General features: G+C 41.0%; 1 protein-coding gene across 2 annotated transcripts in view; it reads right to left on the reverse strand.

Moving 5' to 3' along the window:
• Positions 1-24,778, reverse strand: part of LOC149239225 (Peptidase family M48 family protein) — a 127,465-nt gene extending 102,687 nt beyond the window's left edge. Inside the window, exons 1-2 of one of the 2 annotated variants that reach the window (XM_089373352.1) lie at positions 24,319-24,778; positions 24,103-24,222 (exon numbers count right to left, since the gene is read on the reverse strand). In XM_089373352.1, the coding sequence (XP_089229478.1) occupies positions 24,103-24,222; positions 24,319-24,498 (300 nt within the window). In that variant the 5' untranslated portion in view covers positions 24,499-24,778. The remainder of the gene's footprint in view (positions 1-24,102; positions 24,223-24,318) is intronic. The other variant, XM_089373351.1, reaches the window with a different exon arrangement.
• Positions 24,779-25,146: the final 368 nt, after the last annotated feature.

The following is a 25,146-nucleotide window of genomic DNA, read 5'->3' on the forward strand; positions in this document are numbered from 1 at the left end:
AAGTTGTTGTAAGGGTCAAAACTTTTGTTATGTTGCTGGGCCAAAATTCTATTGCTGGGTATCGAATTTCTGACGCTGGGAAGTCAAATTTCTAAATTTTGTTGGGTTGAAGTTGTTGGACAAGAAGAGAATATTGAAGATTGTTGAATCATTTTGAAAGGCTCACTTAGTGGAGGAGGAAAGTCTATTGGCCTAAGGTCTTGGTCCATCTCATTTTGAATTACTAAAGGAAGAGTTCTTTGACTGGGTTTTCCCCTATATAGGGGTTTTAGCCCTGGTCGAGTGCCTACATCTAGTGTACTTGATCTTCGTGTTTAATTGCTTGATGAAACTAAGATAAAAGAAGAACATAAAAAAGATGATAAGAACTCGAAGAAATCACAAGTAATTATCATCATAATAAAATCTTTCTGCCTTTCGGATTTTCTAATAGGGTGGGAGGTGGATTGATAGGATTTAACCTATAAATTCTCAATGGAACCCAGTGAAACGTAGAAGAATCTGATCGCGGAAGAAGTCGGTGACATATAACCTCAATGAACCTTTAGTCAAACCCAAACATACTTTTTAATTTTTTTGGGGTTCGACGAACCTTGTGACACCGACCAATACCATAGACCAAGTCTTAGCCAGATGGCAAGCAAGCCATATAGTAGGATGACAAGTACTCATTGTAGAATGAGGAGAGACTAGGACAAGTGGAAGAAGCCACTCAGTCAGTGACTCCCAACACAGGGAGCAAGAGATTCAAGTGGGTCAAGAGGTTGATTCAAGAGGCCCAAGAGCGAGTTGAGGCTCCCAACTCGACATTCAGGTAGAGCAAGCAGCCACAAAGGTACACCAGATATCTGGCATTGATCACTAAGTTGTTAGACTTAGAGCCTTCTTATTTCGAAGAGGAAGCCTTATAGCAGGTTTGGCAAGATGCCATGGTGGAGGAATATTCCTCCATCATGAAGAACGATGTCTAAGAGATTGTGCCATGCCTAGAGGGAAAATCAGTGGTAGGTTGATGCTAGGTGTACAAGGTAAAGCATCGAACAAATGAGAGTGTGGAGAAGTACAAGGCCAGGTTTGTGGCTAAGGGCTTCTCACAAGTGGCTATGAGGAGACTTTTGCTCCAATGGCTTGTTATTCATCCATCAGGACAATTCTAGCACTTGCAGCTTAGATGGGGTGGAAGATCCACCAAATGGATGTGAAGGTAGCATTTCTCAAAGGGGTGGTTGAGGAAGAGATTTATATGGAGCAGCCAGAGGGGTTTGAGACTTTCAGCAAAGACACTCATGTCTATTTGCTAAAGAGAGCTCTTCATGGGCTCAAGCAGACACCAAGAGCTTGGTACACTCGCATTGACAGCTACCTTTAGGGATTGGGCTTCACTAAGAGTGAGGTGGATACCAACCTGTACTACATCATAGTTGGAGGGCTTCCGCTCATTTTAGTTCTCTATGTTGACGATCTTATCTTGACTAGAGCAAACAACTTGATTTAGGACTGTAAGGTAGATCTTGCAAGAGATTTTGAGATGAGGGACATAGGGCTTATGCACTATTTTCTTAGACTGAAGGTATGGCAGGGTGATGGGGAAATCTTCTTGGGGCAGGGGAAGTACACTATAGAGATGCTCAGGAGATTTCGTATGCAGGATTGCAAGCCCATGACCACACCTCTAGTCACAAACTGGAGGAAGGTGGAAACTAGTAGAGCAGAGCGAGTAGATGCCACGTTGTATAGGCAGCTCATTGGGTTGTTGATGTACTTAGTCAACCCGCGGCTTGATATATGTTTTGCAATGAACCAATTGAGCCAGTTCATGATGTAGCCTACTAGAGTTCAGAGTTCACTGGGTTGTGACCAAGCATATCTTGAGCTATCTCAAAGGCGCAATAGATTATGGATTATGGTACAGCCAAGTTGATGGAGTGAGGCTTGAGGGCTTCACGGATCCAAATTGGGCAGGGAGCTCCACATATCAAAAGAGTACTTCAGGTTGCGTCTCCAACATTGGGTCAGCAGTTGTTTCCTGGTTCAGCAGGAAGTAGATATTAGTTGCACTCAGTTCAGTAGAGGTTGAATACATGGCTACTAGCTTGGCAGCATGTGAATCCATCTAGATGAGGAAGTTGCTTGTGGGCCTTTTCAGGTAGGAGTTCGAGCCCATCGTGATTCACTGTGACAATCAGAGTTGCATTAAGCTCTATGAGAATCCAGTTTTTCATGACCACTCCAAGCATATCGAGATCAAGTACATTCCCACAAATGAGCAGGTTGCAAATATCTTGACGAAGGCTTTAGTCAAAGGAAAGTTCATGTTTTTCAAAGATAATTTGGGAGTTGTACAGAAACCCTTCCTCGCTAAGAGGGAGTGCTGAAAATGTAGGGAAGGAAGGTCTTCTGGCTTGTGCCTTAGCCAGTAAAGACCTTGAACCGTCTTTCTCTAAGCATGAATGTGAATTCATGAAATAGACTTTAGTATGATGAGTCGATTTCCAGTTCACTGGAATGGTCATCAGTAGATTGCATGTGTAGTGTTGGAGCTTCGATTCGTTGGAATCTTATTTAGTTAGTGTTAATTTTAGATAACAATGGTATGTTCTATGCTTAAGAGCAATTTACTTCAATTTTTCTTATTAGCCCAATATCAATTTCCGGATTAGCAATCACATTAACATGACAGTAAATGCTGATAGAACATAAATAAAAACAGTAGAAGACAAGCCAAGACAAGAGCACTCAAGATGTGGCGCATGCCAGTGACAAACCCTTTGATCAATTCTTCTTATTATTCTTCAAAAGTTCAGCAAAGAGAGAGAGTGCAATATACAAAGTTCACTTGCCCAATCAAATTCAAATCTATCCAGTGAAACAACAGCGACATGAAGCCCTAACCAAAAAGTCAATGTTGGTCAACGTGGCAGAGTTTCTCCTCCAAACCAGCTTGGTCAAACCTAGTCAACTCGGCCTCCAACAGCAATCCAAATCAGCCCAAAATAGTCCCAAAAATATCAGTCAAACTCGGTCAACGTAGAGGTCAAACATGCAGTCAAAGCTAGTCAAACAACTCAGATTGCCTCGATTTCTGTGCCCAAAAATGTGGCCTACCCAAACAGAGTATTCCCCAAGAAAACACAATCAAACTCGGTCAACTGCAACTCGCTCAACATTGGTCAAACCCTCCTGCAATTTGGTCAATGCCCAAAACAAAAAATTGCAGGCTGTCCTTCGCACGTGTGGAGAGAGAGGCTGATAACTCCGTACACCCAATCAGATGAGAGAGAGATGTGTGAGTGATGAGTGTCCAAATGAGGTAGATACTCCTACTTATATGCAACGTTGAGGATGAATAGACGTGTCTTTTGGGCTTCTGAGCCTACATTAGATTGTTGGCTGACCTTGACAATTTGTCCATAAACGAAATAAATTCATAATTCCATTTGTACATGTCAGAATGAGATGATCTTTAGATCAATCCTACACCTCTCGGAAAGAGGAATCCAATAAAAATATTAGTTGCATCATATGAGCTATCCAAGGTGGATTTTGGCCCTAGTTGCCAAATTTAACAGTTAGACTACAAGATGAGGTGGCAGAGACAAGTCCAATTAAGAAGACTGCAAAGTCAAGTTCATTATAGGACGAGTTAAGACTTCAGAGACAACTGAAGAAAGCATGAGTTAATTCCACAATTAACCAGGTTCACAACTAGAGGAAATCAAGAAGCAACTCGAGCTAGTTAACTCAGAGCTAGTCAAAGTGTAACTGAGACTTGCTCAAGTTAACTGGCAAAAGGAACTCGTTGAACTAGTGGGAACAGCCATTCGAACTTGACTTCTCTGCATGGATCAAAAGTCTATTAAGGTAAGAGAAGGGCGAAGGCATAAGATGATGATTCTTTTTTGTTGGAGGTGCGCATTGGTTGAGGAGCTAAGATCAGGAATTCGAGGAGCAAGCCAAGATTAGTTTTAGCAGTAAGCAATTGTGTATGCAGGTCAAAATCAATAGGCAGGGCCGAGAACATCTTCTCAAGGCTGAGAGCAGTGATCAAGATAGGGCAGAGAGCAATTGTGGAGCTAGGAAATTAGATTCCCAAAGGCTATTTGCTAGTTGCAGTAGCAGCAAATTGAATTTGTAAATGATCTATTTGCTCAAAGAACAATCAATAAAAAGCCACAACAACGAATGCAGGTTTTCCCATTTGGGTTTCCTAGGTAAAACACTAGTGTCAACTTTATGTGTGCATGTGTTTTTAGCGCAAGTATTTTTATGTTGCTTATTGAATGTTAAGAAACTCTATATCTTGGTGAAAGTTAAGCTTGGTTTCATTGTTCAGTTGCCTTGATTTTCAGTAGATTCATTTAAGTAGTTGCAGAGTTTCAAGAAAATTAACACATTAAACCAGCATTCCAACTATAAATTATGCTAGCACTATCCAATACTACTATTACTCACTCTCTATTGTGCTACTACTAAGTGTGTTTGTTGTTGAGGGGGCTTGTTTACTGTTTTGTTCCAAGATTTCAATTGCCCTACATCCCTGCAGCCCTGCAGTTGTGGTTGTGCGTGGTTGATGCCACGATCAAACTTTGTTTCAAAGAAGCTATTGTCTGGAAAGTCCTCTACAAGAAACCATCCACAACCTTAGATCAAACTCAGCTATGCAACAAGGCTAAAATGGGGCCGATCTCTTGTAAAACTGCCTGGAATGAACTCATTGTCCTCTTCAATAGGTTCGTTGCCCTAATTAGGCTACAGAAATATCAGCAACCCAAAACAGTCCATGAATCCTCCTCCTTGAATGCCAAAAACCAGATGAAGTATCTCAGAGCAATTTGTCAAACAAAGGGAGAGAGAAAAGGACTGGCTAGGGTGGGATCATCACCACTGAAACCAATCAAAGAAAAAGGGGTGTTTAAACTCTCAAAGCCTCAAGCTCAAAGAAAACAAAGATAATCCAATTCAATTCAATGATGAGAAAATGATTCCATCTCTCCTTTATTTATAGATTCTTCATCAAGGGTTTCCCATCCTTAATCTAATGTGGGGGTTGCAAGCATAGCCCCTAATTTGGGCTTGTTGCCCCATCTACCCCAAAATTTACCCAAAACATTGGATAATGGGTTTCCCCCTTTATCAATGACTATAGCCTATAGGGTTAGATAGGCTACTTCATCCCCCTTGGCCAATCAATCAATAGGGAACGTTACAAGATCGTTGGCAATCCCACATCATCTAAAAATGTTGCCTTTCCAGTTTTGTTGAATCCCAATAGCAGGGTAATCAGTTTCTAGTGTTTAATAAAAGCATCAAACAGTTTCAAGCCTCATATCCCTCTATAACTGAACTAGACTACAAGTGGACCCAGGCATAAAGAGACCAATGGTGAGACTACAAGTAGCAGCTGATAGATGGTGGGAAAGTGGACCCGCTTGACATGGTCAACTTTAATTACTAGATTTCATAGAAGTCCAAAGTGTATAGAGAAGCATTCATACCAATTAAGAAGGGAGGTTAAAAGCTTGCAGATACAAGTTTTGAGGCTCAGGGCAGCTTGTGGGGCCTTAGGTTTGCCATCATAATTCTGGCTAAATGTAAAGCAAGCCTTCAAGACAATATATGTTAAATGTTGGTCTGGGCTTAGGTTCTGACTTCGATGATGTAATACTAATAGTCTACTAGAATTATTCCAGTGTTGAATAAATCCTTTTTTAATTCGATGTTGGTGAATAATCTTCTACTGTAATTGTTTAAGCTTCACGTTAGTTAGTTTCTAGCAGGGCTTATGGTATGTAAGCATGGGTTGAGCGCTTCCCTGTGTGCTCTGTCATTGGATCTTCATGGTCTCTGCTCCACCAACCCTTTAATTGTGAAAATTCTATCACTGCAGCAACTGATTTACTTTTCCTACTTATTCCACAATAAGTTATTCATGAAATTACTTCAATAAACATTAAAATAAACACTGCTACAGATATCACACCGTAATACAAAAACAAACATATGCACAAGAATCAACACATTGACACAGTTATTTTGGATAACAGTCCTCGGAAAAACCCAATGTGGGAAAACCGGTGCAGCAAGGGAGGTTTTTATTATTCAGCAATTCTTCAATACAACAGAGTGCCAAATTGGCTTACCCACAGAGAGAAATAATTCTCTAGCACTTCTACCAATCCCAACGTCATCCCCTGCTTGACTGCGTCAGCCCTGGGCCTCTCTGCGTCACCCACGCAGGCCCAGCTAGTGACTGTGCAGTCCTTTGCTGCCTCTGCGTCTGCCTCTCCTGCCTCAGCGTTGATCTCTAGTGGTTGATCCCGCCTCTCTGCTCCGTACTCGCTGCCTCTTGACTGCTCACCAAACCACTGGTTCAATTTCTCAGCAAACCGCGCTCCAGAAATTGAACTGACTAGTCTCCCTCAGTGTCTTCTCCAAGTGACCCTCAAGCCTCCTCTTATACTTTTCTCGTTGACACATCAACGACCGAGATTAATTCCCTAATCAACGGCTAAGATTAGATCTGGCTTGATCCATGACTTTTGGACCATTCTAACACAGTTTTATATTAATTCACATTAATATTTTATTTTCCCTAAGTTTAGACTTAGGGACTCCATTAAAAATATTAATTATTTTAATATCTCCCAAACTGTTTAGAATCTGCCCAAACCATTTCTGGGTATTGGAGATCTCATGTGCTTTAGCCTTTCCACCAATTTTCGTGGCTAGAGCACATCCGATGCTACCCCAAATCAACACTCCCTCTTATCGAGGGTTGTGCTCTAGTAATACTCCTCACTGAGTATCACCATGATCATCCGGCATCGGTCCCTTTGCTGATGCTAGGCCTCCCTGCCCAACATCCTCTACACTGCTACATCCTGTATTGCTGCCCATGGCTCTGCTACTACCACTGCTGCATCTGTACAACTCCCTCTGCATCCATGTTGTTGCTGGTCCTTTCTCCCAACACTACATCCGCACTGCAACTCCCTCTGCATCCTTGTTGTTATCACTCCCATTTCTGCTACTGAAATGGGTTCTTTACCATCCCCATCTTTTCCCTGAAGTAGTCAAACTTTGTCTTTCCAAGGGCCTTGGTGAGGATGTCCGCCACCTGTTCTCTTGTAGGAGTGTAGCTCAACTGTACAGATCCTCATTAGACAGAGTCCCTGACAAAGTGACACCGAATATCAATATGCTTCGACCTATCATGAAACACTGGATTCTCAGTGATCTGAAAATCACTTGTGAATGATCTCAGTAAATTTATGAAAGTATTACAGACTCATGTGCTGAGGTGTGCCTATGTTATTTTAAGCAACGGATCGATAAGATTGCGAAATACACAAACACTTGAAACAGTAAGAGAAACACAACAAGCAAATACAAAACACAACAAATTTAATAAGGAGTTCACCCAATTCTCCTGGGCTACGTCTCCTGGTCCAACCTTCAGTGGTGGCCTTTTCTATTATGTCTTAAAGCAAAGTTTTTACAATAAGGAGCTCAATTTGAGTCTCACTAACAGATGATGATCAGTAGGGTGGTACTTGGATCCCCCAAGCCTCTAGAATACACAGACTCCCCCTTACTGAATCTCGACCTCAATTGGTCTGAAGGGTATGAGTCCAATTTGGTACTCAGTACCTGACAGGTATACACAGAGGAGTTGCTTGAACCTCTCAAGCCTTCTCTGGAGTTCACAGACTCTCGGACTCTCTCTGTCTCTGTCTGCTCGATGCTGCCTTTGCTCTGCAGGTCAGCTCGGCTTCTCTGTTCTCTGCGATTCACTTCTTTCTCTACTTCTGTTCCCCTTCTACTCTTTGTCTGTTCATGGCTTAAAGCCAATCTGCTCCCTGAATATTTGTTTCCTCTTCCCGGCTCTCTGGATCCCCTGCCTCTGTTCGCTGGAATTTCCCTGCTCAACGTCATCATCGTTGTGTAACGCTGCACAGAGAGGTGGCCACTTGTCGCCTTACTCACTGAGTGTTAATTTCCTTTGAGCAGTCGTTATTTCCGTTACTCTAGGATTTGCCCGCGAGACTGATTCTTCCGTCAGCTCAGCGGTCATGCCAGACTTCAAACCTTATGTGCCTCAGTCTATTTCCCTATCGAATCCAGTCACCCATCAGATTTCTTCTCCGCCATCGATTCTGGGGCCTCCAGATCCTACGATCTCCGTTCATATCGCGCGGGTAAGTAGCATTCCCTTTACCCACGCGATGAGAGCAGTTTTCTCTCTCATCCGTCGAACACGCGTCGCCCAGTGTATGGTATCGCGCTGAACTCGGCCAAACCCGCTTACCACTCAAGGGGCATGACGATATCCTACCAGTTTTGGGCGCGGAACCCGCCTCTAACGGTTTTCGCATGGTTTTCCTGTCTTCCTCGTGACCGAGTGCTCGGGGCTTTTCCTTCTCTGAGGGTTTTGTCCTGCGATACACAATTAGCGCTAGTCACGTATCAGAAACTGCCCCTGTTTCTGGATCCGGGTTTCCGATTAGCAATTTGCATCCATGCGCGGTCTCCATGGACCAACGGTTAGCGCGCTTTGACCGAGGGTCCTCGTTGTTCCGGGCAGGCCACAATTGCCATTGTCCAGAGGTCATTTATGATACTTTTTATTCATAAGATTTGATCTGATATAATTTTGAAACAGTCATGAGAAATGTTTAAGGATCCAATTCGAATCACGGCCTTCCCACTGAAGAAAGCTCTTGGACCACCAAAAGTTGGTTTTCAAGCATCAACTAAGTGAGGATATAACTGTCTCACTTGTTCAATCTCTATCCATTTTGCACTGCTTGGCTTTGACCCCTTGAGTCCAATCTTGAGGTACTCAACATCTCCCTTGCGCGTTGTCCTCACCTTCCTGTCCAGAACTGTGTCTTCCTGCAATTCATTGAGATATTCAGGTAACAGGCTAGGAAACCGGATTCGTCCTAAACCCCCTGCGAATCCCGAATCCGGCGAATCCGACACGATTCGGTCCGGATTCGTGTCCAAATCACAGGACACGTCGTGTCCGAGGGCGTGTCGCGATTTTCAGGGGCGTGTCGCGATTTTAGGACACGTGTCCGGTTTCCAGGACTCGCTAAGCTCAGCGCGGGTATGAAAAGGGCGTGTTTGCTCATTAATATTTTCATTTGGTAAGTGATTTGTGCTGTTGCAGCAAGGAGTAGAGCATTTTGGCAGCTTCATAATCAAGTCTAGGCCCTAGTATTGATATGCTATTCATGGTAATGTTAAATTCTTAAAGTAAAAGTGACATTCTCCTTAATCTTCATTTTCATCCTTTTACTTAAATTTTTAACATTACCATGAAATGACTCAGGATGTTTGAGAGTGGTTCCGGCCTCATTGGATTTCATATGGAGAAAGTAGAATTTTAGATTTCATTCAAAATCCAGCAGACTTATCAGTTTTTCAGGATTTTAGGATTGGGGGATTGCAATGTTTCCATTGAATTTTGTCATGTATTAGGGTATGGAACTCGTATTTAATCAAGAGCACCAAACCAAGAGCTTCTGAATATGTCGCTCCCGCTCTCGTTTTCACTCCCGCTCCTCGCTTTCGCTCCCGCTCCCAAGTAACACTGTTCCTGATGATATGGGTCTGGACACCATTGTTGAGTTGGCATTGGCCAACATGGATCTCAATGATCCAGTGCTAGAGCCTGTTAGATTTGATGACTTAGAGGGGTCAGCGTCCATACTAGCAGATGCAAAGGTGACTATGGATACAGGGGAGGAGGAGGATGTAGAGGAGAGCAGTGGGGACCATGATGATGGGGACAGTGATGCTGATTCTGATGCTGATTGATGCCTTGAGGCTTGTATACCTGTAGTTGTTTTATATTTTCTATTTCTATTTGCCATTGGCATTGCACCAACACTACCTATGTAACACATTTTGATTTGATGACTTAATGAGAAAACTATAGTTGTCAGTGTGTTTATCTTACTATCTTGTAGTTGTAAGTTGTCTTTCAGTTATGAATTATGAATCATGATTTAAATTTTTAATAGATTTATCATTTATGTGACCAGTACCACTGACATTTATTTGAATTTTGTATGTACTATGCATGCTAATAGCTATAGATGAAGATCTATGTTTGAAATCAATAAATTTGTATCATTAATTAAAATTTGTGTAAGAAATATGATAATATCTAATTTTTAATATATATATATATATATTTTAATAAAATAATATATAACGTGTCCTAACGTGTCCTGTCCCGGGGGGTCAGCGTGTCCCGAATCCGACACCACGAATCCCGAATCCTACGTGTCTCGAATCCCCGTGTCAGGTGACTTAGGTAACAGGTCATCAATAGGAGGCAATTGACTTCGCTCTTCGGGATCTTCAATTGATGAAGGTTCAAATAGTCTCAGGCTGTCTACATTAACGACCGAGTAGATGTGCATGTAAGCTGGTAAATCAAGGCGAAAAGCATTCTTACCAATTTTCTCAAGTATCTTGAAAGGTCCATACCTTATTGGCTTAAGCTTTTTACCTTCACCTTGCATTTTGTCCTTGCTGATATACAGCCAGACTTGATCACCAACTTGGAAACTATGCCCCATCCGATGCTTGTCATGCCTTGCCTTGTACTTGGCTTGGCTCCTTTCCAACTGTTCCTGTACTGCCTGGTGAATATCTTGGATTTGCTCAATGAACTTGGTTGCCTTGTTCACATCACTGTATCCATCAACTGCTATGTCTTTACCAAAGACAAAATCCAAGGGAGACCTTGGTGTGAAACCAAAACAGGTCTCAAAAGGAGATCTCTATGTAGAAGAATGTTTTGCTCGGTTGTAAGCATGTTGCACATAACTCAAATGTTCATCCCAAAGCTTGGGATGCTTGCTGCAATAGCCTCTGAGCAACTGGATCACTGTCTTGTTGACTACTTCTATATGGCCATCTGTTTGTGGATGAAAAGTTGTGCTTTTCTTTAGTTTGGTGTCCATCAGTTCCCACAGACTCGACCAAAACATCCCAACAAATCGGATGTCTCGATCAGATACAATGGAAGTGGGTAATCCAAAATGAACCCATACATGCTAAAAGAACAGTTTTGCAGTTTGTTCAGCCGTAATCTGTTTATTACAAGGTATCAAAATACACATTTTGCTGAACCTATCCACAACAACATATAAATAGTCATAACCTTTCCTAGATTTAGACAGTCCTCCAACAAAGTCCATGGAAACACTTTCCCAAGGATGAGAAGGAACTGGCAGTGGAGTGTACAAGCCTAGTTTTCTATTGCTGGGCTTGCTTTTAGCACACATGGTACACCCTCATACATATCTAGAAACTGTCTCATTCATTTTTGGCCAATAATAAAATCTTTGCAGTTGTGCAATTATTTCACTTACCCCAAAGTGACCTGATATCAGAGAAGTGTGTGCTTCCCGAATTATCTTTACCCTTTCAGTTTGTGGAATGCATAGCTTCCCACAATGATACAAGAGTCGGCCCTTAATGTGATAATCCAATTCTTCTGCTCATTTGCCTTGACTTAAAGTTGCATATACATCTTTAAAATCCATATCTTGAGCATATTGTTCAATATAGCCCTCATGTAATACTGAATTATGCTTAAGTATAGTAGATGCATTTATAATTGGTCTAGATAACATGTTTGAAACTTTATTGTGTATGCCCTTTTTATATCTGATGACTAAATGAAACTGTTGTAGAAAACCCATCCACCTATAGTGTCTTGATTGTTGCAACTTAGTTTGGGAGTGTAGATATTGAAGGGGTTGATGATCAGTGTGTATAACTTTTTCTTTGCCCATTAAGTAATGTTTCCACTTTTTCACACTCTGTACTAATGCATACAATGCTTTATCATATGTTGGATAGTTAATCACTGCAGAATTAAATGTCTCAGAATGATAACATATGGGTTTACCGTGCTGTATCAACACTGCTCCCATGGCATAGTCACTGGCATCCGTTTGGATCTCAAATGGTCTTTGAAGATTAGGCAGTGCTAGTACTGGTGTTGTACTAATCTTTTCCTTCAAGGTGTCGAAGGCTTTCTCCTGTTTGCCTCCCCACTGAAACACCTTGTTCAATCTTGTTAAAGCATGTAAGGGAGCTGCAATTAAGGAAAAGTTAGCAATGAACTTTCTCGAATATTGTGTTGCTCCTAAGAAGCTTCTAACTTCTGTAGCAGATTTGAGTTTAGGCTAGTTTACAATGACTGCAACTTTAGAGGGATCTATCTTCAATTCACCACCCCCTACTATATGACCCAAATAATTCAAAGATGTTTTGCCAAATTCACATTTTGAGAGTTTAACATAAAGTTTTTCTCTTTTCAAAACATCTAGTGTCTGCTTAACAAGCTTTAAATGTTCTTCCCACGTTTTGCTAAATATAAGAATGTCATCCAAATATACAATAACAAAATCATCAAGAAAAGGTTTGAGTACATCATTCATTATTCTCATGAAAGTAGCAGGAGCATTAGTTAAGCCAAAAGGCATAACTAGCGACTCATACAATCCCTGCTTTGTTTTGAAAGCAGTCTTCCATGCATCTTGTTATGCAACTCTAACCTGATGATATCCACTATGCAAGTCTAACATGGAAAAATAAACGACTTCTTTCAATTGATCTAATAGATCATCTATGCGAGGAAGGGGATAACGATTTTTATCGTTATCTTATTCAGTACTCGGTAATCAATGCACATTCTCCACGAGCCATCTTTCTTTCTCACCAAAACGATTGGCGACCCACATGGCAATGTGCTAGGTCTGATGAACCCTTTCTCGAGCAACTCCTGTACCTGCTTCTTGATTTCTGCATTCTCTAAAGTGAACAACCTGTACATTCCAATGTTAGGCAATGTAGCATCTTGCAGCAAATTAATATCATGCACTATTTCCTTTTTGGGTGGCAGACCTTTAAGTTCTTGAAACAAGATATCATACTCTGAAACAACTTTCTCTAAATCAACGTGTTGTTTAGCATCACAGCCCTCAAATACATTGGTTTTATCAGGTTTCTTTTCCTTTACAACCATCAGTAAAAATTGTTTGCATGAATTTACAATTCGTTTCATCTGCGTTGAGTTTATGAGAGTATAATTATTCTTGAGCTTATGAGGTCTTACAAAGTATTTGATTCCATCTTTAACAAGTAGATACTTGTTCTCAGCTCTATAGAAAATAGCTTTTCTGTCATACAAGTAAAGACTTCCTAAAACAATTCCACATATATCCAAAGGAATTATATCTAACTCATCTCATCTACAAATGTTGACCCAAAAAAAAACTTAAGTTTGCATTGTCTAATCACTTGTAGTTGTGTTTTATCACTTAACCAACCTAATGGGTATGGTTTCTTGTGAGGTGTAGTCAGTAATCCCAATTTCTTTACAATTGCTTCAGAAATTAAATTTATTTGTGAGCCACTATCAAACAAAGTATCAATCTTTTGATGTTTGGAAATAACTCGAATATGGAAAAGCTCATGTCTTTTTCTCTTATTTTCTTCATCAATAGTAGATTGTGCAGAATTACTAGTAGATGCTTCAGAATTCTTACCTTTTATACCTGTGGCTACAATGGTTGTTTCATCTCCTGAGTCCGACCCCAAATCTTTCTGAATAGCTGCCGCAATCTTCTTCTTCTTGCCCTCAAACTTCTTAAGTCTCAGCTTTGGATGCAGAATCCAACAGTGTTCATCATCATGCCCATCCTTCTTACAGTGAGTGCATGAAGACTTGCTTTTTTGTGCAGTGTTGGCCTTCCTCTCTTTCCATTTCTATTTTCTTTTCTCCTTATTCTTGCTTGCAATGGGCTTGGATGATCCTCCAACTTCTGGGTTCCCATTTTTTCCTCTAGCTTCCAGATGCGTAACTTAAACAGATACCTCATCTATACTAGTGGGATTAAACATGAGGATAGTGTGCCTCATGTAGCTGTGTAGACCACCTATGTACTTCAAGAGAGTCTCAGGTGAGTCTAAAGAAATTCCTAGAATCACAGCTCTCTTCCTAAATTCCTAGGTGTAACCTTGTACACTTTTCCCTTTCAATTGGCGAAGAGTTTGCCAGCTCATCATGGCTTGCTACATGTAAGCTAGTGGATAGAACTGTTTTTTTTTTTGCAGAAACAAATTCACTCCAAACAGAAAGAATCTTACCATGTTTCTTCATGTCATCTTGTGTCCTGCCTTCCCACCATACCAAGGCAGTGCCTCCGAGGCATAAGCTGGCCAGCGGTATCTTACTCTTGTTTGAGTCGATACTCTGCACTCTGTAATAAACATCAATTTGTCTGATCCAATTATCCAGCTTCTCTGCATTCAACTCTCCATCATATATGGGTAAATCAAATTTAACATCTAGTTTGATCAAAGATGTCTTCTTTTTATGTTCAGGGCTACTAGGAGGTGTGAGGAAGTTTTCTTCTTTCCCTTTTCTTTTGGAGTGGTCACGGAGGAAAGACTCTTCTTCTCCTTTTTCTTGTTTGGAGCCTGATGAATCCTCATCTTTATGTTTATTAAAGTCCCTATACATTTCCTCTACCATGGACCTCATGGCCAGGAAACTATCTATGAATTGAGGATCTAGCCCCAAGGGACTTTCTTCTGACATTTTCTTCTGAGGATAGACTCTTCCAATTTCCGGGTTAGTCTCAACCAACTCTCCTTCTCCTAATTTAAGCTTTGATCTAGTTAGCATTCAACAGCAAAATCCAGCACAAGCTTGTCTAACCTTAACAACCTAGAGCTCTGATACCACTTGATCTGAAAATCACTCGTGAATGATCTCAGTAAATTTATGAAGGTATTACAGACTCATGTGTTGGGGTGTGTCTCTGTTATTTTAAGCAACGAAACGATAAGATTGTGAAATACACAGACACTTGAAACAGTAAGAGAAACACAACAAGCAAATACAAAACACAACAAATTTAATAAGGAGTTCACCTAATTCTCCTGGGCTACGTCTCCTGGTCCAGCCTTCAGTGGTGGCCTTTTCTATTGTGTCTTAAAGCAGAGTTTTTACAATAAGGAGCTCAATTTGATTCTCACTAACAGATGATGATCAATAGGGTGGTACTTGGATCCCCCAAGCCTCTAAAGTACACAGACTCCCCCTTACTGAATCTCAACCTCAACTAGTCTCAATGGTATGAGTCCAATTTAGTACTCGGTACTTGACAGGTATACACAGAAGAGTTGCTTGAACCTCTCAAGCCTTCTCTGGAGTTCACAGACTCTCAGACTCTCTCTGTCTCTGTCTGCTTAATGTTGCCTTTCCTTTGTAGGTCAGCTCGACTTCTCTGTTCTCTGCGATTCACTTCTTTCTCTACTTCTGTTCCCCTTCTGTTCTTTGTCTGTTCATGGCTTAAAGCCAATCTGCTCCCTGACAGTTTGTTTCCTCTTCCCGGCTCTCTGGATCGCCTACCTCTGTCCGCTAGAATTCCCCTGCTCGGCGTCATCATCGTTGTGTAACGCTGCACAGAGAGGTGGCCACTTGTCACCTTACTCACTGAGTGTCAGTTTCCTTTGAGCGGTCGTTATTTCCATTACTCCAGGATTTGCCCGCGAAACTGATTCTTCCGCCAGCTCAGCGGTCATGTCGGACTTCAAACCTTATGTGCCTCAGTCTATTTCCCTATCGAATCTGGTCACCCATCGGATTGCTTCTCCGTCGTCGATTATGGGGCCTCCAGATCCTACAGTCTCTGTTCATATCGCGCGGGTAAGTAGCATTCCCTTTACCCGCGCGATGAGAGCGGATTTCTCTCTCATCCACCGGACACACGTCGCCGAGTGTATGGCATCGCGTTGAACTCAGCCAAACCCGCTTACCGCTCGAGGGGCATGCGATATCCTGCCGATTTTGGGCGTGGGACCCGCCTTTCACGGTTTTCGCACGGTTTTCCTATCTTCCTCGTGACCGAGTGCTTGGGGCTTTTCCTTCTCTGAGGGTTTTGTCCTGCGATACGCGATTAGCGCCTCTGTTTCTGGATCCGGGCTTCCGATTGCCAATTTGCGTCCATGCGCAGTCTCCATGGGCCAACGGCCAGCGCGCTTTGACCGAGGGTCCTCGTTGTTCCGTGCAGGCCACAATTGCCATTGTCCAGAGGTCATTTATGATACTTGTTATTCATAAGATTTGATCTGATATAATTTTGAAACAGACATGAGAAATGTTTAAGGATCCAATTCAGATCACTCAGAGAGCTTGATGCAACTCTGATTATTGCACATGATCCTGGTCGCCTCCATATTCTTTCTGAATAGGTTCACAAGCAATTTTCTAAGCCATATGGCCTCACACAAAGTTGTTCTTGCCGCCATATATTCTGCCTCAGATGAGCTCAAAGCCACGAACTTCTGCTTCCTACTGCACCAGGAAGTCATTCCCGATCCAATGTTTGAAACAATACCTAGAGGTACTTTTCTGATCCACTGAACTTCTTGCCCAATCTGCATCAGTAAATCCACTCAATCTGATATCCTTACTCTTGGTGTACAAGAGTCCATAATCGATTGTTCCCTATAAATACCTGAGAACATGTTTGGCTGCTACCCAATGCGCCCTCTTCGGTTCCACCATGAACTGACATAGGGAGTTGACAGCGTAGCAAATGTCTAGCCTGGTATTGACCAAATACATCAGGGACCCTATGAGCTGCTTGTATAGGGTGGGATCGACATCCTTGTCTTCTGATGCATCAATCTTCTTCCAGTTGGTGATCATTGGCGTAGCCATAGGCCTACAGTCCTCCATACCGAATCTTTTCAAGATTTCTGTAGCATATCTCCCTTGCCCAAGGAAGATTTCTCCCTTCTGATGCCAAACTTCCAACCCTAGAAAGTAGTGCATTCGTCCCAAATCCTTCATATCGAATTTTGTGGCTAGATTCTTCTTACAGTCCCCAATGAGTCTGGATAAAAAGATCATCCACATACAATACTAAGATTAGCGGCTCGTTCTCTACAACCAAATAGTAGAGATTCGGATCCGCGTCACTCTTGACAAACCCCATCTTCTGCAAGTAGCCATCTATTCGACCATACCATGCTCTCGGTGCTTATTTCAGCCCATACAAGGCTTTCTTCAATCTGCATACATGAGACTTCTTCTCATGAGTTTCAAAGCCCTCTGGTTGTTCAATGTATACCTCTTCTTCTATTACCCCGTTCAGAAATGTCGTTTTGACATCCATCTGATGGATCTCCCATCCCATCTGAGTTGCAAGATATATCACGATTCTAATAGATGTATACCTGGCTATCGAGGCAAAGATCTCCTCATAGTCAATCCCTTCCTTTTGAGCATACCCCTTAGCCACAAACCTGGCCTTGTATTTCTCAACACTGTCGTTTGCAGCGTATTTGATCTTGTAGATCCATCTTGAATCTACCACTGATATGTCTTGAGGCCTTGGCACCACCTCCCAGACATCGTTTACCATTATAGAGTTGTATTCCTCCACCATCGCATCAAGCCACCTGATGTGGAGCTGCCTCCTTGAAACTAGCAGTCTCTCCATCCTAAGCTACTAATCCCTGATATCTATCTGACTATTTTCGCTCCCTCTTATTGTTTCTTGGCGCACCGATGAAGTCCTCCGCATCTCGCAGAATCTGACGAAGTTCCTTGCTAGTTCTTCCTCTGCCAGCATGTGCTTATGTTCGCTCCTCCTCCTCATTCTGAGGAAGAATTCTTTACTTCTATTGGTTGAAGAGGCTTAACCAACGGCTCCGTTTTCGACTACTCCTCGAAAGGCATCCTTGTAATAGATCTAACCCAGAAATATATGAGAATACAAATATTCCCAAAAATAACAAGATAGAAATAGATAAACTTCTCTTTATTGATATCAAAACCCTTGAGGTAGGGAAACACCATACATTCACTCTTTAAGGAAGGAGAACACTCCACAAACCATATGCTTGTCCATACAATATTCATTAACATCTCAATGGAGGAGTCTCTAGCCTCTATATATGATTCATACATACAATACCATGGGTCATTACCATGGTTCCCTCAATACCATCTATCTAATACAATGGACTTATTACATTATTGCTAATTACTTGTGGTCTCTTACATGATACGGGTTAACCACTTTATTTATTACTATGGTCCATTCCATTATTACATTATTCCCTTGGGTACCTCCCTTTGTACCCCATACTATCCCCCCTAGGTATACTACATTCCAACCCCCTTAAACATGTTTCGTCCCAGAAACATAAGAAGAACACAAATAATAAGATCTACTCAAAAGAATAGTCCACTGGTACCATGCACGTGCATCTAGCCATCCAAGAGAAAGATGAACCCTCGATCTAGCTGGTGCCTCGCTTGCTTAAGATGGAAGTTGACCCTAGCGACTCTTCTGTGTTGATGTGTAACGGGTGGATCATCGCCCCTTTCTATCTGTCATGCGAGGGTTATTGTCCTTGTGGCTAATTTGTTGCGATCGTGTTGGTTGTTTTCTTGCAGGGTGATGTGGGTGGTGATATGCTGAAGTTTCAACCAATGGTGTAACTTTCTTTAATTCACCCCCTAATGGAGCCTGATTAGTATCTGATATATGTTGTGGCACCTGTTGTTGTTGCTTATCTTTCAATATTACTTCAACCACAAATTCCTCATTTGATATATCAGTACCTGTAACATTTTCTTTTTCCTGATACCTAGTTTGATGTTTGTGTTTGGTTGTCGACCATCAAAGGCTCATCATCTGATGTGTTAGTCTCCTTAGAGCTTTGTGCTTCTGCCTCCATAGTCTCTGCTTGGGTCTTAATGGAAATATCCTACAATGTAATTTTCTTCGTTTCATACCAGAGCTTCATGAATTTCTTCTGCACATTAATATTGACCGTACCCATAGATTCCATCCAAGGATATCCCAAAACAACATCCCTGTTATCCATATCTGAAGTATAAAAATCATAATGCAACATATACTTATCCATAGAAAGCTTCAAATCTTTATAAACTTGAACATCCTCATTATCAACCTATGTGTTTTCAATGTGTTTTGCTGGAACCTGCCATTTTTTTGCCAAATTAACATTGATAAAATTATACTTGCAACTAAAATTTATAGACACAATGATCTTCTCCTTCTAAATCAATCCATGAACATGTAATAAGGAGATACCAGCAGAAAATAACCCTTTAGGTTTCTGGTTTCCTTCTTTCCTGTAAAAATAAAATCTTCGCTAGGTTTTTTGGTTTCCTTCTTTCCAATATGAGACCATTTGTCCAAAAATAGCTTTTCAATTTCGTCAGCATGACATAACTTCAGAATCTCACTGTCAAGTGATTTTCACCATATAGCAGCCTCATCTTTCAAATAATACCCTATTTTGTCTTTTCAATACCCTGGGAAGTCAACCTTCTTTTCTCATATAAATTTTTCAATAGTTGGCCCATCATTTTTTTCTTGAAAACATATTGTTAGAAGCAATGAAGAGGGTTTTGAAAAGAATCAATTACTTGGTGAAAATTTAAAATGGCCACAGTTCGGTCAATATTGCTCAAAATCCTTATTATGACCTGTTTTCGGAAATGGTACGATCATTTTGTATCTGTCCATGTGATAGAAATCTTGATCTAGGCACTAAAATTTCAGATTCGCGCTGCAACTGTTCCATCGTCACAAAAAACTCTGAAAAAACGCTGATTTTAAATCAGCGATATCTCCTTCATCCCGACTCTGATTCGATCGAATTTTCTTTTGAAACTGGGTAATGTTTCAAGAGGATCTCAGATCTACAATTTGTTTCTCAAAATTCCCCACAAAAACGACAAAAATTAACTAAAGATCCGTCATCCACGAATTTTCGTCAAAACATTTCTGCAACACAGTTGATTTTTAAATCAGCGATATCCCCCTCATCCGGACTCCGATTTGGCCGATTTTTTTTTGAAATTGGGTATTTTTGCGCAAAGAATTCAGATCTTCAATTAGATTCTGAAAATTTTGCACCAAAACTGACAAATTTAATCTACAAACTCGTCGCCCAAAAAATTCCTACAAAAAAATAAAAAATAAAAAAATTATCCACTTTGCCCAAGAAAGTGCTCTAATACCACTTGTAATAAATCTGACCCAGAAATATATGAGAATACAAATATACCCAGAAATAACAAGATAGAAATAGATAAACTTCTCTTTATTAATATCAAAACCATTGAGGTAGGGCAGCACCATACATTCACTCATTAAGAAAGGAGAACACTCCACAAGCCATATGCTTGTTCATACAATATCATTGACATCTCAATGGGGGAGTCTCTAGCCTCTATATATGATTCATACATACAATACCATGAGTCGTTACCATGATTCTCTCAATACCATCTATCTAATACAATGGGCTTATTACATTATTGCTAACTACTTGTGGTCTCTTACATGATACGGGTTAACCACTTTATTTATTACTATGGCCCATTCCATTATTACATTATTCCCTTGGGTACCTCCCTCTGCACCCAATACTATCTCCCCTAGGTATACTACATCTCGCGAGATCTTCTGAAAGCCCTGTCATCCATGAACTTTACATCTCGTTGTACTACTACCTTCCTGCTCCCTAGAAGATAGATTTTGTATGCCTTAGCATTCTCGCTATATCCCATCAGATATCCCTTTTTTGCAATCTGATCCAGCTTTTTCCTCTTTTTTTCGAGTATGCGGCAATATGCTAAACTCCCAAATATCCTAAAATCACTGACTTCAGGTGTCTTCCCTGTGAAGACTTTCTCTGGAGTAATCTTGCCCAATGCCCGATGAGGAGTCTTGTTTTGAACATAGACTATTGTGTTGCATGCTTCTGCCCACAGGAATTTTGGCATATCCTGATCATACATCATGGCCCTAGCTGCTTCTACAATAGTATTGTTCTTTCTTTCTGCTACCCCATTCTACTCCGGATTGTAGGGAATTGTCCACTCTCTTCTGATGCCCTCCTTAACGCAAAAATCAGTGAAATCTTTATCGACATATTCTCCATCATTATCTGAGCACAAAACCTTTATTTTCTTCCCAGACAGATTCTCCACCAAAGCCTTGAACTCCTTGAATCGACAGAAAACCTCATCCTTGGTTTTTAGAAAATAAATTCAAGTTTTCCTTGAGTGGTCATCAATGAAGGTAAGGAAATACTCGGCACCACTGAGAGCTTTGACGAACATAGGTCTGCAGATATCTGAATGTATCAATCCTAGTACACTCTTAGCCCTGTGTTTACTCCTAGGAAATGTTGTCTTAGCATACTTTCATAGAGCACATCCCTTGCATACATCATCTCGTTCCGTACTTAGATCTGGAACTCCTGTTACAGTGCTCCTGAGAATTCTCAGAGCTCCATGGTGCAAGTGACACATCCTTTTGTACCATAGTTCGTTCAAGTCCTTGTCTCCATGACTGCCTATTAGTGCCATTAGTGATTCTAGTTGTAATCTATACAACCGATTACTTTTGATCACGATCTGCACTTTCTCTTTCCAGCTCGGGTGTTTGACATATACCTTCTCCTTGATGAAGTAGACGTCATAGCCCTTGCCTTGTAGTTGTGACATGGAAGATAAGTTCATCCCCAATCCTGGTACATACAGCAAATTTGTAGCACGAAACCGTTCTCCTGATTCTGTTTGAAAGATTATGGTACCCTTCCCTACTAGAGTACACTTTGCCTTCTTCCCCATGATGATCTGAAAGTTCATCTTCTTTTTTTGATACTCTGAGAAACACTCGCTGATTCTCGTCATATGCCACGAGGCTCCACTGTCTATATACCATACTTTTGATGATGCAGCACTAGTCATACACGCCACTTCTTCTTCCAGCCTGGAAGCTAACATAGAGAAATCGACATCTCTTTCTCTTGTGCAATCTTCTGAAAATCTGTGTGAGTCCCCTGATGTGGATGCCTCTGCATCGTGGTCTTGACCCATAACTGATTTTCCCTTCCTGTCTCTGATTACTCGCTCTGATACCATGTGAAAATTCTATCACTACAGCAACTGATTTACTTTTCCTACTTATTCCACAATAAGTTATTCATGAAATTACTTCAGTAAACATTAAAATAAACACTGCTACAGATATCACACCGTAATACAGAAACAAACATATGCACAAGAATCAACACATTGACACAGTTATTTTGGACAACACTGCTCGGAAAAAACCAATGTGGGAAAATCGATGTAGCAAGGGACGTTTTTATTATTCAGCAATTTTTCAGTACAAAAGGGTGCCAAACTGGCTTACCCACAGAGAGAAATAATTCTCCGGCACTTCTCCCAATCCCAGCATCAGCACTGCTGACCTCTGCGTGGCTGTCCAACCCTTTGCGTCAACCCTGGGCCTTTCTGCGTCACCCATGCAGGCCCAGCTACTGACTGCACAGTCCTCTGCTGCCTCTGCGTCTGCCTGAAAAGCCCTGTGTCTGTCTCTCCTGCCTCAGCGCTGATCTCTAGTGGTTGATCCCGCCTCTCTGCTCCGTACTTGCTGCCTCCTGACTACTCACTAGACCACTGGTTCAATTTTTCAGCAAACCCCGCTCCAGAAATTGAACTCACTAGTCTCCCTCAGTGTCTTCTCCAAGTGACCCTCAAACCTCCTCTTATACTTTTCTCATTGACACATCAATGGCCGAGATTAAGTCCCTAATCAATGGCTAAGATTAGATCTGGCTTGATCCATGACTTTTGGACCATTCTAATACAGTTTTATATTAATTCACATTAATATTTTATTTTCTCTAAGTTTAGACTAAAGAACTCCATTAAAAATATTAATTATTTTAATATCTCCCAAACTATTTAGAATCTGCCCAAACTATTTCTGGGTATTGGAGATCTCGTGTTCTTTAGCCTGTCCACCCATTTTCATAACTAGATCACATCCGATGCTACCCCAAATCAACATTAATTCCCAATTTATTGATCCAACATCATCCATCTCCCCATGCAAAATCTTCTACAGCTCTATTGGTTCTCAATAGGAATCCCCATCCATAACTTCTTACGGGATTTCCATCAGAATGATAATGTTCTTGCCCCAGCTCTGTCTGGCTTCCTCTTGATTGCCCTTTTTCAGTATCTACGCAAGTCTTTTTTCACATATGGCATTAATATTTCTATACTTTGAAAAAGCAAAACCTCAGATATTTATTTAATTAAGCAATATCCCAAGAATCAATAAACATTAAATCTTTTTCGAGGTATAGCTTAGGCAAAATTTTGAGGTCTAGCACAACTAAACTGCATGCAGAGTGAAGGAACGTGATGTCTTATATTGATTCTTAGCAAAACAGCCGATTTAAACCCGAGGCTAGTTAACTTTAACCAAGCCTGCAACTAGGAGTGTAGAGTGCTGCACATTAATCCTAGCCTTCTGATACTGAATGGTTACTTCAACAAAACATATGGAAGTAATAAGGTGGCACTGTCCTAAAGCCATTGAAATATTTTGTGAACTCGATAGCTCAAATAAGAGATTATTGCAAGGATGGAAATTAATGTGGAATTCAAGGGCTTTTGGATACATGTGATCTTTGTGTTGGTAGTTTTTAATGTAATGAATATAATAATAATAATAATTTAATTTTAAGGTCACAGCTATCAACCTCTTGTTTATGGGACAAGGATCTGCCTCCTTACACTAGTAAGTGAAGCTGTACATACTTTGAATTTGAAACTGACCTCTTACAAAAAAGCATTATAAAGAAGCACAACACATGCAAGCTGTACCTACTTAACAGATTGTAATTAATTTAATTTCCAAGATGCTTATTATTGATGCCCAGAAAGTCTGAAATATGTAACAGAATGTAACTGGTTTACAATATACCAGCAAGATCCCTTCCCCTAAGAAGTGAGGGATATATATAACTCGAAGTCCGTTGGACATGCACTTGGCCTTTACAGCTTGAGACGGCCCACTTGCAAAGGTGAGATGGCGATAGAGGTCAAACTTGCAAAGGTGAGATGGAGATAAAGTGAAAGGAAAGAAGGAAGCTCTTGCCAAGGTGAGATGGAGATAAAGTGAAAGGAAGGAAGGAAGCTCTTGCCTGTCTATCAAGAGGATGCCTAAAGTCATCCGCTTGAAGATTAGGAAAACGGACAGCTGCCCGACACTTCCCCTGCCTCTGCGGAGCTATTCTGCAACCCTGCTTTCTCTTAGGCCGCACCTGTCAAAAGATTGATATGTCAAGAAGTAACTTCGACTATTGGAATATTGTATTTCTTTAACTGAGTTCAAATTTGAGGGAGGGAGGAGAAGCGACCTTGATCATGGAATCATTATGCGGATACGGGAGGAAGAAGACGCAACAATTACGCTTCCTGGGGAATGATGATGAAAATGGAACATTGTGCAGGTGAGCTCTCTGGCAGTGAAACCGAGGGCTGCTTGCAATTGCAGTACATTCAGGGTGAGGGGCGCTCCAATTCCCGCTCCCCCACATGTTCGTCGAACCGGCCTATACCTTCAGCACCAGGAACCGGACTATACCTTCAGAACAAATTTGTCTTTCTGATTAAACTTGTTATAAATTCATCTGTGGATCAATCAATTACGTGTCATCTTTCTGTACGATACACTTTCCTGCCAAATTTCCTCCACAAAATCGCAGATATCGACGCAAATCACGTCAACATGTCAACGGCTATTTAGAGCAAGTTTTGTGATTCCTTCGCGAGCTTCAAATCCTCATGGATGTGTGTGTACCTTTCAGGCCATCATGTAACTTATTACGATTATCCAAGTCTGGAAACTTGGATATCTTCGTAAGACTCGCAAATATGTGGCCCAGGCATTATTTTAACTAGAAAGGACTTCACAGATAGAGCCAGGTGGAAGGGTTATGGTTATCCAATTCCTGCAGGCCACCACCAACTATATATTATAAAGGTTTTAACACCTCTATCAATCCCATGGTAAAATTGATTGCATCCAATTCCTACACGCCACCACCAACTATATATTATAAAATTGATTGCACCTGCAAATCTCTTTATAGGTTGAAAGCATAACTTCACTGTGGGGTTAAAGTCAAGTTATTAAACAATGATGATTACGTTTATACTTTTTTAATTTTTAATGAGTATAGTGT

The sequence above is a fragment of the Pinus tabuliformis genome, chromosome 8, assembly GCF_031772625.1.
Source record: "Pinus tabuliformis cultivar Carrire ecotype Pingquan chromosome 8, CPIR1, whole genome shotgun sequence".
NCBI classification, from domain to species: domain Eukaryota; kingdom Viridiplantae; phylum Streptophyta; class Pinopsida; order Pinales; family Pinaceae; genus Pinus; species Pinus tabuliformis.